Source organism: Stegostoma tigrinum, chromosome 4 (assembly GCF_030684315.1).
Source record: "Stegostoma tigrinum isolate sSteTig4 chromosome 4, sSteTig4.hap1, whole genome shotgun sequence".
NCBI lineage: Eukaryota > Metazoa > Chordata > Chondrichthyes > Orectolobiformes > Stegostomatidae > Stegostoma > Stegostoma tigrinum.
Window position 1 is genome coordinate 7,160,315 of NC_081357.1, and position 13,471 is coordinate 7,173,785.

A 13,471-nucleotide genomic window follows, 5' to 3' on the forward strand; every position below is an offset into this window, starting at 1 on the left:
ATTTCAGTTTTTACTGCAGTAGGGATGGAAAAGAAAAGGAGGTAATATCAATATCGTGTATAGGACTTTCATCCATAGAATTATGTAGATTTTTGGTTTTCATTTTCAAAAATATATATACATGGATTGGAAGCAGTTCAGAGTAGTTAGCTAGAATGATTCCTGGAGCGCAGATTGTGTGTTATAAGGAGTTGTTGAGCAGGCTGACCCTACATTTATTGGAGTTTGGAAGAATGAGATGTGATCTTATTGAAATATATATGATTCTGGGGAGACTTGACAAGATATATGCAGAGATGGCGATTTCTGTTCAACCAGAGGGACAGTTGGAAAATAAGGAGCATCTCATTTGAGATGAACGTGAGGAAGATGGTTTCCTTTCAGAGAATGATCAATTTTGGAATTCTCTACCATAGGGAGCAGTGGAGGCTGGCTCATTGAATCTATTCAAGGCCGAGTTAGACAGAGTTTTGATCCACAAGGGAGTCAAAAATTATTGCAAGGCAGACAAAAAGTGCAGTTGGAGCCACAATCTGATCAGCCATGATACTGATATGCAAAGCAGATCAAGGAGCTTAACGGTTTGCTCCTTTTCTGAATTCTTGCATTCTCATATGTAGAATAATTTAACCAAGATGGAAAGAGACAGTCTTACTGACAAGTAAATAAGAGGTCAAAAGTGTACTTCAGGGTCAGGTATGCCAACATCTCAGTACCACCTTATATCGTTGACAGGGATAGAGACGGATTCACTGGTCAAGGAACTTAGCTTGTGGTTGGCACTAAAGATAATTATTTCAATCTTCCAATATTTTGTTGAAGGAAATTACTAAACAACCTTTTCAATTGCTTCATTAGTGAACTCCAAAAATTGGTGGTATGGTATTTAACAAGGAAGAAAGCCTTAGACGACAGGAGGATATAGATGGGCTGGACAGATGGGCTAGTCAGTAGCAAATGGCATTTAATCCTAATGCTCGATAATTAATTTTAATTAATTATGTATTTTAGGAGGACTGAAAAGGCATAAGAGTACATGTTTAACGGTAGGACCCAAGGAAGTACAGAGATTAAGAGGGGCTTTGATGTGCATGTCCATAGGTCCTTGAAGATGACAGAACTGATAGATAAGGCAATTAATACAGCATATCGATACTTGCAGTTATTAGTTCAAGTAATTGAATACAAGAGAAAGGTAGTTATGATAGAGTTATATATAACATTATTTAGGCCACAGCTTCAGTATTATGTGCAGTTCTGATTGTCACACTATCGGAAGAGTGAGATTGCAGAAAAGAGGGTGCAGAGGAGATTTACCTGCAATGTCTGGAGGACAGTTGGCATTGGGCAATAAATTCTGGCCGTGCCAACCATGTTTACATCCTGTAAATTAATTTTTAAATACATGCAGTGACTAAGTTACAATTGGTTTGTATTCCACTTGTGTAAAAGCAGCAAAGTGGATTTATTATCTTGCATAGAGAAAAAAAAGCAAACAAATTGTGTTTATTTTGTACACAGGATTCTTAACTGCTATGAGACAGGAGGTCACACGTGCACATAAAGGCTGGGCATTGGACAGTGTCACTCTACACAACGAAGTTACAAAACTGATGAAAGATGAGATCAAAATACCACCCCCGGTTAGTATACAGTAAATGACAGCGTGTAGTTAATTCCATGTATTTTTTTTATTATGGAATGTGGGCATCTCTGGCCGACCAGATTTACTGCCCACTCCTGTTGCCCTTGAGAAGTTGGTGGTGAGCTGCCTTGAACTGTTGCAGCCCACCTACTATGGGATGATCCACAATGCTGTTAGGGAGGAAATTCCAGGATTTTGACCCAGTGACAGTGAAGGAAAATTAAATTTGGATTGCATGGAGATTAGGCTGGTCTAAGTATTCTGTACTATGCTTTCACTTTACCTTAAGAGAGCTCTGTTGGAGGGAATCGTATACTGTCAGTCAGAACATAGGGCAAAATTAGCCTGCTGCAAAAATGTGCACTCGGTATATCAATTCTACTGACTATTGAGGTAGCTGAAGATATAGGAGCTGATGTAAGCTTTTCAGCCCAGCACGCTAGCACTGTCTTTCAATGAGATCATTGACCTGATAATCCTCAACTCCAATTTATGCCTTTTCCCCATAACATAGAAACATAGAAGATAGGAGTAGGCCATTCAGCCCTTTGACCCTTCGCTGCCATTTAGTATAATCATCCAACTCAGTCCCCTGATCCTGCTTTCTTCCCATACTCTTTGATCCCTTTAGCTCTAAGAACTCTATCTAACTCATTCATGAAAACATTCAACATTTTGACCGCCAACTCTTTCTGAGGCAGATTATTTTATTTTGTCTACAGATGCAAATTGCACCCACAAACTCACAGGTTATTACAAGCAGATCCTGGTTGAGCCTCAAATTGTTTCAACCAGAACATAGGAGTGGTTCCTGAAGATATTACTGTTTTAGGTGGAATACCCCTAACTCCTGGATGAGGAGAATGAACTGAATCTATTTCTTTATTTTCCCCCACTCTCAGTTTGTTGCAACAAAGTTATTTTGCAAAGAATCTCTTCCCTGTGTATATCTTCCTCCAAAATCATATGAATTTGTGTTTTAAAAGGAACCAATTTAACCAGGCTTTCTATAATTAACAAAAGAATGCTAAATTTGAGAAGAAATAATAACAAAGTTTAGGCATGAGAAGTGAGTTCAAACAAAATAAAAATGTTCAAAGCTACACAATTCAGTCTCTGGGATGCTCATGAAGGGAAGACCTCGATAGTTGAATAATCTATTTAAAGACTCTTGGCTTTGCAGTTGATTGAAATTGTTTTGTTTGTTTTAACTGGCTTGCTGTCATCACATACTTCTTGAATGAGATGGTCCTTTACCTGCAAAATAGGGTGACCAGTGCACGTTATTTTCTACTGTAACCTTCTCAGTGCGCTGGCGCTTGAACCCAAACCATTATCAATACGCCTTCTTCCATGAGTACACACAGACCAGGGTTGAACTGGATTTTTACCCATGTTCTGTTGTATTCTTGAAAGTGGGAGATACAAAATATGTTTCTCACCTAGACTGCTGTCCTTTCTCCAACATGTTCATGGTCTGAGATAACAGGCTATGACAGTTCATTTTGAAGCCTGCTTTCTTCCTTTTCAGTCCATCTCTCTGAAGCCTCCTTGTCACCTTGTCAGGTGCAAGATTACAGGGTCTCTCTTTCCAGAAAGCCACTAGATTTACATCCCACAATTGTCCTAGCTGTAGCAGTCCTCTTTTTAAAAGACACGCTGGAATTAATTTCCAACATGTCTATCTGTGGTAAATATTCACGGTCATGACACTTATTCTCTCACTCTAAGTACCTATCCAACCTGGAGATGTTCTTAATCCCAGCACCAGATAGGCAAAAAAAAACTTTCAAGCCTCGTACTGTCAGTCGCAAAGAAATGTATGTATCCCCCAGTGATACAACCAAAGCCATCTTTGAGAAACTACATAAAGTTCAAATGTGTTAAAGGTAAATTGTCTTTGACCAAGGATGGAGTCCTTTGATAAATCGAGAGTTTATGCTGTGTGTAGACAACACAGCTTGCAGGTGGAGGAATACAGCAGCCAGGCAGCATCAGAGGAGCAGGAAAGTTGATGTTTTAGGTTGGAACCCTTCTTCAGAAATGAGGAGGGGGAAGGGCGATAGGAAATAAATAAATAGAGGAGGAGTGGGATTGGGGAACATCGGTGGGATGCTGAATGCATGTAGGGAATGTCGGGGATTTTGTCAGTGAGATGGGAGATGCAGATTGGTGAGAGAGAAAGACAGACAGGTTGTGTCAGATCAAGGAGGTGGGGATGAGAAGGAAGATTGGACATGGGATGAAGCTGGGGGTGGGGAGATTTTAAAACTGGAGAATTCCACGTTTAGGCCATTGGGCTGTAGGTTCCCAAGGTGGAATATGAGGTGCTGCTCCTCCGGTTTGCAGATGGCATCACGGTGGCACTGGAGGAGGCCCAGGATGGACATCTCACCCAGGGAGTGGGAGGGGGAATTAAAATAGTTGGCAACCAGAAAGTATTGCTGTTTATCGCATACAGAGCACAGATGCTCTACAAAACGGTTTCCAAGTCTTCCTGGTCTCACTGATGTAGAGGAGGCCACATCGGGAGCAGTGGATACAGTACATCTTCTCACCCCGGCGTCATCCCATGTCCAACCCTCCTTTTCATCCCTGCCTCCTTCACCTGACACAACCTGTTCATCTTCACTCCCACCTAACCACCTGACCCATCACACTGACCAATCCTCACCACTACCTAACTGCACTCACCTATCACCATGTTACCTACCTTTCCCAGACCCAACCCCCCTCTCTATTTATTTTACAACTCCCTTCCCCCTCCCTATTTCTGAAGAAGGGTCCTGACCCAAAACATCAACTTTCCTGCTCCTCTGATGCTGCCTGATCTACTGTGTTCCTCCAGCTCCATACTGTGTTATCTCTGACTCCAGCATCGGCAGTTCTTATTATCTCTGGAGAAGCTGGTACTATTTTCCCTTGAAGGGAGAAAGTGAAAGAGCAGTTTGGTAAAGCATTCAAAATTATGAATGGTTTTAAAGAATAAATAGGGAGAAATTATTTCTCAGGGCAAATAGTTCCGTTCCAGGTTAGACACAGAGGGGCTCAAAGCATCATACAGAATGTTTTTGTAACGCAGTGAGTTCTTACAATTGGGAAGGTATTGTCAAGAAATTTTATAGGAGGAGATTCAATTGGGATTTGGATAAACATATGAAAGAAAATAAATGACAAGGGTATCAGTGTGAGCCCAATTGGGTATTTCCAAAACAAGCTCGCTGAAGACCCAGTAAAATATCACCTTCTGTGCTGTAAAATTCCATGGTTTTAACTTTCCTCCAGCCTTGTTAACATTCAGTCTCTATCTGCTTGCCTGGCAGGAGGGAGTGTACATTTATGGCCTTTACCTGGACGGAGCAGGTTGGGACCGGAGAAATATCCGACTCACTGAATCAACTGCTAAGGTCCTCTTTACAATGCTGCCTGTCATTTATATATTTGCCATCAATTCCACTGCACCCAAGGATCCAAAACTGTACATCTGTCCAGTTTACAAGAAACCACAACGTACAGACTTGAAATTTATTACTGCCCTCTGTCTGAAAACAGTCCAGCCACCTGACCACTGGATCCTGAGAGGGGTGGCTCTGCTCTGTGATATCAAGTGAAACAGCAGATGCTTAGAGAGAATGTGTTTTAGCTCCTGCATTTATATAAAGTGCCTTATAAAATATAATAAGATGATATTAAAGTGAAGTGTTAATGTATTGCATTTATGTATTTATAACACACTTTATAAATGTTAATGCAAATACATTCTGTTCATTTCTTATTTAATAAATCAGTTCACTAACAGTATCTGATTCATTGTTATACAATTTTTTAAGTGCTTTGATCTGAGCAGGTAAACAGAACAAAAATGAGGCGGTAACAAGAAAGAAAAATAGTTAAAATATTTTCCAAGCTTGTCGCTGTAGGCCGTTGACCCAGCACTGTGGCTGGAGGCTCGAGGTGTACAAGGTAATGAGAGGCATGGATAGAGTCAGTAGCCAGAGACTTTTCCCCAGGGCAGGATTGACTGCCACAAGGGGTCATAGTTTTAAGGTGTTAGGAGGAAGGTATAGAGGAGACGTCAGAGGGAGGTTCTTCACCCAGAGAGTTGTGAGTGCATGGAATAGTTTACCAGTGGTAGTCGTGGAAGTGGAGTCATTAGTGACATTTAAGCGACTGCTGGACGTGCACATGGACAGCAGTGAATTGAGGGGAATGTAAGTTAGGTTATTTTAGTTTTGGATTAGGATTATTCCACGGCACAACATCGTGGGCCGAAGGGCCTGTACTGTGCTGTACTTTTCTATGTTCTCTGTTCTAGCTCGATGCATGCATGTAGGTAAGGATCAAACAATATCAGCACCCACAGAGTCACTTTTATTTCATCACCCTCCTCTACCTGCTTTGTTTCCAATAATAATAAAATGTGAGGCTGGATGAACACAGCAGGCCCAGCAGCATCTCAGGAGCACAAAAGCTGACGTTTCGGGCCTAGACCCTTCAAAACTCCCTTTTTATTCTTTAAAACCATTCATGATATTCAAAGGGAACCTCCTGATAAATCTTTCCTTTTTTATATTTGTCCAATTTTTATATTAATTTTTCTGCCTATTGAAGGAGCTCCAGTTTTTGCTTCTGTATAGTTTGTGCTCAGAACAATAAATGTTTGTCCTTATTTACACACTTCCTTATTTACCAATTCTTATTTCCTGTTTACTTGGACCAATTTTCCACCAGCTTTGTCTCTTCTTTCAGTATTCATATTAATCTGATCATACCACAATTTCCTAGATTTCAATACTTTGCATCTTTACACACAGTTCAAATCTACCTGTCTTGGCAATCTTACTCATTGTAATCCTTCCTCTATAGTCTATCTTTCGTCCTAAATTCCTGACTATTTGTCATGCAATTGTACAGAACAGAAGACACCCTCCTGCCCATTGAGTCTACACTGCCAAAACTCTGTTAATTCTATATGCATGCCACTTTCCAGCATTTGGCCCATAGCCTTGAACATTTTGACACTTCAAGTACTTTTTAAAGGTTTTGAGGTTTTCTACCTCAACTACCCTCCCAGGCAGTGCATTCCAGATTCCCACCATCTTATAGAATAGGGTAGAATAGAAGAGCATCAAATAGAATCCCTACAGTGTGGAAACAGGCTTTTCAGTCCAACAAGTCCAGACTGAACCTTTGAACATCCCACCCAGATCCATCTCCCTAATCTACACATCCCTGAATACTATGGGCAATTTGGCATGGCCAATCCACCTAGTCTGCACATCTTCGGACTGTGGGAGGAAACTGGAGCACCCAGAGGAAACCCACACAGACATGGGGAGAATGTGCAAACTCCACTCAGACAGTTGTTCGAGGCTAGAATCAAACCTGGGTTTCTTACTCTGTAAGGCAGCAGTGCCTACCACTGAGCTACTGTGCCACACTTCTAGATGAAAAGACTCAGTCTAAACCTATCACCTTAAAATTGTGCCTCCCCGCACCCCCCCCCCCTTGCAATGGCCCTTCAACTAGGGGCAACTTTCTACCTTTTCTACTGCTTTCTACACACCCTGTCCATGCTTCTCATAATCTGACACACCTCTTTCAGGTCTCCTCTCAAGCTTCTCTGCGCCAAGGAAGACATGAGCTTTTGAAGCCCCTCTTCATAGCTAAAGTACTCCATTCTAGGTAACATTCTGCTGAATCTTTTCTGCATCCTCTCCAGTATAATCACGTCCTTCCTACAGTGATCAAAACTATACACAATATCCCAGCTGTAGCCTAATAGAAGTTCTACCACTTTCCTGTAGCCAGTCATTTCAACATGGTGTCCTACGAGCATGCCCACTTGTCTGTCCTCAGCATGCTGCAGTGCTCCAGTGAACCACAGCACAAACTGGAGGAACATCTCATCTTCAGATTAGGCACTTTACAACCTTCTGGACTTAATATTCAGTTCAACAGCTTCAATATGTGAACCAGCTCCCATTTCTTCCCTTTCTTTTAGCTTTACTTGTTATATTCTCTGTCACCGTGTCTCTTTGAAAGTGGAGTCACAGACAGGGCAGTGAAGAAGGGCTTTAGCACACTGGCATTCATCAGTCAGGGCACTGAATACAGAAGTTTGAAAGTTATGTGGCAGTTGTACAGGACGTTGATGAGGCTGCACTTGGAGTATAGAACATAGAACAATACAGCGCAGAACAGGCCCTTGCGCTGACCTGTGTAATCTAAGCCCATTCCCCTACACTATCCCATCATCATCTATATGTTTATCCTGTTTAAATGCCCCTAATGTGGCTGAGTTAACTACATTGGCAGGCAGGGCATTCCACGCCCTTACCACTTTCTGAGTAAAGAACCTGCCTCTGACATCTGTCTTAAATCTATCACACCTCAATTTGTAGCTATGCCCCCTCGTACAAGCTGACGTCATCATTCTCGGAAAAAGGCTCTCACCTTCCACTCTATCTAATCCTCTGATCATCTTGTATGCATCTATAAAATCCCCTCTTAGCCTTCTTCTCTCCAATGAGAACAGACCCAAGTCCCTCAGCCTTTCTTCATAAGGCCTTTGCTCCAGACCAGGCAACATCCTGGTAAATCTCCTCTGCACCTTTTCCAATGCTTCCACATCCTTCCTGTAATGAGGCGACCAGAACTGCACATAATGCTCCAAGTGAGGCCGCACTAGCGTTTTGTACAGTTGCAGCATGACATCACGGCTCCAGAACTCAATCCCTCTACCAATAAAACCTAACACACCGTAAGCCTTCTTAACAGCACTATCAACCTGGATGGCAACTTTCAGGGATCTATGTACATGGACACCAAGATCCCTCTGCACATCCACACTACCAAGATCTTTTCATTGACCCAGTATTCTGCCTTCCTATTATTCTTCCCAAAGTGAATCACCCCACATTTATTCGCATTGAACTCCATTTGCTACGCTTCAGCCCAATTCTGCAGTTTATCCAAGTCTCCCTGCAACCTGCAACATTTTTCCACACTGTCCACCACTTCTGCCACTACCACTCATCATGTTCAGTTTTGGTCACTTGCTATAGGAAGGATTTATTAAACTGGAAAGGGTGCAGAAGAAATTCATAAGGATGTTGCCAAGACTCAAAGAACTGAATTATAGGGAGAGGTTGGACAAGCTAGGATTTTTTCTTTAGAGCATAGGATGCTGAGGGAAGATCTGATAGAAGTATATAAGATCATGAGAGGCATGGATCGGATGAATGTACTCAGTCTTTTTCCCAAGGTTGGGGAATTGAAGACTGAAGAGCATCAGCTTAAGGTAAGAGGGGAAAGAATACACGGGAACCTGAGGACCAACTTTTTTACACAGAGGGTGGTACCATATGAAATGAGCTGCCAGCGGAAGTGGTTTAGGTGGGTACATTAGCAACATTTAAAAGGCATTTGGATGAATACATGGATAGGAAAGGTTTAGAAGGATACGGGCCAAGTGAAGGGAAATTGGATTAGTGTGAATAGAGATTTTGGTTGTCATGGAGCCAAAGGGCCTGTCTCCATGCTGTGGGACTCTATGACTCTATGTCCTCTCTTCCCTCCCTCCATCCCAGAGGAGCTGTCTTCTCTTTCCAGTCTGGCAGTCGGACACCCCATTGTTCTGCCATTTTCACGTTCTGATCACTTAATCTGAACTACCAATATCTTTACTCCGCCAGCACTCTACACCCCATCACCGCCACACCTCTCCAAAAAAAAACATAAATGCTGCACGCTCCACACTTCAACTCTGATGAAGAGTCATCTGGACTTGAAACATTAGCTTGCTTTCTTACAATGGATGCTGTCTAATCTGCTGTGATCTCCAGCATTTGTTGTTTTTTATCACCATCCTCTGGTTCTTATCACTGAACCAATTTTGGATCTAGCTTCCCAAGTAACCCTGGATCTGGGATCTTGACAAAGGCCTTGCTGAAATCCACATCAACTGCACTACCATCATCCACATACCATGTCACCTTCTCAAAAAGTTCAACCAGATTTATTAGGCATGACCTTCCTCTGACAAAGCCATGCTGATTATCCCTGAATAAACGTTACCTCTCCAAGTGGAGATTCATTCCAGAATTTTCTCCAGTGGCTTCCCTGACACTGATGTGAGACTGATTGACTATAAGATACATGAGCACTATTAGGCTATTCAGCACAGAGTCTGCTCTGCTATTTGATCATGGCTGATCTGTTTCTCAACCCCATTCTGCTCCCATCTCCCCATAACCTTCCACCCCCTTACTACAAAAACCTATCTATCTCTGTCTTAAATACACTCTGTGAACTGGCCTCCACAGCCTCCTGCAGCAATGAGTTCAACACCTTAACCATCCTCCAGCTGAAGAAATTCCTCCTCATCTCAGTTTTAAAGGGTCATCCTTTCAGTTTGAAGCTTTGCCCTAGAGTCCTAGTCTCTCCTACTAGTAGAAACATCTTCTCCACATCCACTCTAACCCAGACACCCAATATTCTGTAAGTTTTAATTTAATCTATACTCCTTCTAATTTCCATCAAATGCAGACATAGAGTCCTCAACTGCTCTTCATAGGAGTCCTTCGCCCCTGGGATCATTCTTGTAAACCTTCTGGATGCCCACCAATGTCAACACATCCTTCCTTAGAAATGGGGCCAAAAACTGCTCACAATATTCCACATGCAGTCTGACCAGAGTCATATTCAGCCTCAACAGTACATCTCTGCTGTTGCATTCTAGCCCTCTTGAAATGAATGCTAACATTGCATTTGCCTTCCTAACTGTCAACTGAATTTGCAGGTTAACCTTAAAAGAATCCTGAACTAGGACTCCCAAGTCCCTTTGTGCTTCAGAATTCCGAGGTCTTTCCACATCCAGAAAATGGATGATACCTCTAATTTTACTCAAGTCTAAAACCTCACACTTTCCAACATTGTATTTCACCTTCCACTTCTTTGCCCACTCTCCTAACCTAAGTCCTTCTGCAGCCTCCCCACTTCCTCAACACAATCTGTTTCTCCCAAATCTTCGTGTCATCTGCAAGCTTAGCAAAAATACCCTGAACTCTTTTGTCCAAATCGTTAACATACAACATGAATTGCTGTGGTCCCAATACTGACCCCTGTGGAACTCCACTCGTCACCGGCAGTACCTTGCCACTAACAACACGGGTTCTGAGGAAGCGTCACCAGACCCGAAACATTAACTCTGTTTTTTGCTTCACAGATGCTGCCAGATCTGCTGGGCTTTTCCAGCAACTTTGTTTTTGACTGTGGGTTCTTACTTTATTTAACAGCCTGGTATGCAGCTCCTTGTCAAAGGCCTTCTGTAAATCCAAATAGATGAAAATCCAAAATCATGTCCACTGGCTCTCCTTTGTATAACTTACTCATTGTCTCCTCAAAGAATTCTAATCAATTTGTCAGGCATGATAACTCCTCGATGAAGCCATGCTGACTTAGCCCCATTTTACCATGCACATCCAAGCACTCCTCAATCTGATCTTTAATAATGGGCTCTAAAACTTACCTCCAACTGATGTCAGGCTAATCAGCTTATAATTTCCTGTCTTCTGCCTCACTCCCTTCTTAAACATGGCTGTTACACCAGCAATTTTCCAGTCCTCTGGGACCTGCCCTGATCTGTTATTCCTGAAAGATCACCACCAATGCCTCCACATTCTCCCCCAGAAATCTGGGATGCGATCCATCTGGTCCAGGTGATTTATCCACTTTCAGTCCTTTGCTTTTTCTTTGGTGATAGCCGCTACAGTCACCTCTTCCCCTGACTCTCAAAGTTCTGGTCTGTAATTCCTTGGTTATCCATCTTTCTTGGAAAGTGGATCAAAATTGGCTATCCTCCAATCCTCTAGCATCACCCGTGTTCAGAAAAATTAAAAATTTTGGATCGGAATACTTGTACTTTTTCTCTCTCATCATGCATTGCAGCCTGGACCAACATTTATCCAAACCTAGGGATTTGACCATTTTGAAGCCCACCAAAATCTCTTCACTCCTGTATCAATCAGCTTAAGAGCCTCACAGTCCCTCTTCCAAAATTCTGTATCGACGTCTTCCTTCTCCTGAGTGAAGGCAGATGTGAAGCATTTATTTAACATTCTACCAATGTCCTCCAGCTTCACATAGATTTCTCCTTGGTCCCTACTCCCTGGTTAGCCTCTTTCTCTGTAGAATATCTTGCAATTCTCCTTAATCTCGCCTACCAGTGTTATTTTTCATACCACTCTTTGCTCCACGAATTACTTTCTTCAGTTCTACCTTGCACGTTCTACATTCCACCAGGCCCATATTGATTTACTACCTATTCTACAGCCTTCTTTTCCTTTTTATCCAGTACTAAATATTCCTAGACTTCCAGAGGTCTCTGACGTTATTGTTCCTACAGATTTGACCCTGAAGGGAACTGTACTCTCCCCGATTCCTTTTTGAATGCACCGACTATTCTGCTGTAGATTTACCCTCAAGTAGCTGTTCTCATTCAAATTTAGCCAAATTCTGAACTTTTTTTTAATAATCAAATCTGCCTTGCCCCCAATCCAAAACTGCTCTTTCATAGGCCATCTTTCACCTTTTCTATAATAAACTTAAAACGTATTGTGTTCTATTCACTACTATTTAAATACATCCACTGCTACCTCAAATAGTTGCCAGGCTTCATTTGTTTTCCTTCATCTTGTTTCATTTCTGTTCTCCCTTACATACTGATTTAGATTCTTTCCTGAACCCTTACACTAGGCCGCTCCTGATCTAGAATGTTCCCATTGCCCCACAGTCTGAATTTGCCTTCATATCCCATATTTCTAGCAATAAAATATCCTGCCTTTTCTGATAATTCTCAAGTGGCCAAGCATATAAAGCAGGAATAATTCTGAGCCTATTAGCTTCCGAAATCTTTTTCCAAGGCCTCAATTCTATTCTGATGTCAGCTAATTTCAATGTGAACCACAAGTAACTTTGGCCTGAAACTATGAAGATAAAGTTGGCTGCGAATGGAAAACAGGTTAAGAATTTTTTTTAGCAGTTAAGCAATGGCAGTCATTTCAGCTCTAATTCTAAAAGTGTGCTTCATTGATAAATAAACTGTACTGGAAGGAATGTATCATTTGTAACTAATAAGATTAGGCTGGTATCAAGTTGAAAGAAAAGCTTAATGCTGCAAATAGCAGTGGTATTAGACAACTCAGAAGATGTAAAAAATAAGAGCAATGAAAGGAGAACATTTAATACAGGAACAAACTCATAAGAAATATGAAACAAGCATCAAGTTCTTAAGAACAGTCACCGGACCCAAAACATTAACTCTGCTTTATCTCCATAGTTGCTGCCAGACCTGCTGAGCTTTTCCTGCAACTTCTAATTTTGTTTCTGGGCATCAAGTGCTCCTGCAGTTCCTTACAGAAAGATGCTGAAGAATTAATACTTGGTGCAATGAAATGGCACAGGCCTTTTTAAAATTTGTATTTTTTAGGTCTTTAAAGATAAGAATTGTAGACAATCACAGCTTTCTTTAAAAAAAAACTTCAGTGCACATGAATTCATAACATATGGGCATTGGTTTCTGGGCCAGGATTTCTTTACCATCCCTAATTGCCCTGGAAATGTGCAGACTAGGTGGATTAGCCACAGTAAACGCAGGATTACAGAGATAGAGTGGGGTGGCTGAGTCTGGGTGGGACGCTCTTCAGTAGGTCAGCGCAGGCTCAATGGGCCAAATTGCCTCTTTCCACACTAATTCTCGTTATGAATATGTAATGCATTCAAATATTGTGCAATTTGGATATTTTGATTTTTCTCCTGCAACAG

The 13,471-nt window shown here is 41.7% G+C and overlaps 1 protein-coding gene across 1 annotated transcript in view; it reads left to right on the forward strand.

Moving 5' to 3' along the window:
- Positions 1-5,339, forward strand: part of LOC125452340 (dynein axonemal heavy chain 8-like) — a 1,165,100-nt gene extending 1,159,761 nt beyond the window's left edge. The window contains exons 97-98 of the mRNA XM_059645122.1: positions 1,522-1,643; positions 4,969-5,339. Coding sequence (XP_059501105.1) covers positions 1,522-1,643; positions 4,969-5,256 — 410 coding nt within the window. The 3' untranslated portion in view covers positions 5,257-5,339. The remainder of the gene's footprint in view (positions 1-1,521; positions 1,644-4,968) is intronic.
- The last annotated feature ends 8,132 nt before the right edge of the window (positions 5,340-13,471 follow it).